This window comes from Austrofundulus limnaeus, unplaced genomic scaffold (assembly GCF_001266775.1).
Source record: "Austrofundulus limnaeus strain Quisiro unplaced genomic scaffold, Austrofundulus_limnaeus-1.0 Scaffold5208, whole genome shotgun sequence".
Classification (NCBI taxonomy): domain Eukaryota; kingdom Metazoa; phylum Chordata; class Actinopteri; order Cyprinodontiformes; family Rivulidae; genus Austrofundulus; species Austrofundulus limnaeus.
The window spans coordinates 1,369-2,353 of NW_013957610.1; the positions used below are offsets into that span (position 1 = coordinate 1,369).

Genomic DNA, 985 nt, shown 5'->3' on the forward strand with positions numbered 1-985 from the left:
GAAGACCACAGTTAATAAGGTGGGCGGAGACAAGAAGACCACAGTTAATAAGGTGGGCGGAGACAAGAAGACCACAGTTAATAAGGTGGGCGGAGACAAGAAGACCACAGTTAATAAGGTGGGCGGAGGCAGGAAGACCACAGTTAATAAGGTGGGCGGAGACAGGAAGACCACAGTAAGTTAATAAGTAGGGTGCAGACAAGAAGACCACAGTAAGTTAATAAGTAGGGTGGAGACAAGAAGACCACAATTAATAAGGTGGGCGGAGACAATAAGACCACAGTTAATAAGGTGGGTGGAGACAAGGAGACCACAGTTAATAAGGTGGGTGGAGACAAGAAGACCACAGTTAATAAGGTGGGCGGAGACAAGAAGACCACAGTTAATAAGGTGGGTGGAGACAAGAAGACGACAGTTAATAAGGTGGGCGGAGACAAGGAGACCACAGTTAATAAGGTGGGTGGAGACAAGAAGACCACAGTTAATAAGGTGGGCGGAGACAAGAAGACCACAGTTAATAAGGTGGGCGGAGACAATAAGACCACAGTTAATAAGGTGGGCGGAGACAAGAAGACCTCAGTTAATAAGGTGGGTGGAGAAAAGAAGACCACAGTTAATAAGGTGGGCGGAGACAAGGAGACCACAGTTAATAAGGTGGGCGGAGACAAGAAGACCATAGTTAATAAGGTGGGCGGAGACAAGAAGACCACAGTTAATAAGGTGGGCAGAGACAAGAAGACCACAGTTAATAAGGTGGGCGGAGACAAGAAGACCACAGTTAATAAGGTGGGCGGAGACATGAAGACCACAGTTAATAAGGTGGGCGGAGACAAGAAGACCACAGTTAATAAGGTGGGTGGAGACAAGAAGACCACAGTTAATAAGGTGGGCGGAGACAAGGAGACCACAGTTAATAAGGTGGGCGGAGACAAGAAGACCACAGTTAATAAGGTGGGCAGAGACAAGGAGACCACAGTTAATAAGG

At 47.2% G+C, this 985-nt stretch overlaps 1 protein-coding gene across 1 annotated transcript in view; it reads left to right on the top strand.

Moving 5' to 3' along the window:
- The window catches only part of LOC106512258 (uncharacterized), a gene marked incomplete at its 3' end in the record, with an annotated part of 2,337 nt that extends 1,362 nt beyond the window's left edge, over positions 1–975 (top strand). Inside the window, exons 2-3 of the mRNA XM_014000921.1 lie at positions 20–118; positions 292–975. Of these exons, the coding sequence (XP_013856375.1) occupies positions 20–118; positions 292–975 (783 nt within the window). The remainder of the gene's footprint in view (positions 1–19; positions 119–291) is intronic.
- Between the last annotated feature and the right edge of the window lie 10 nt (positions 976–985).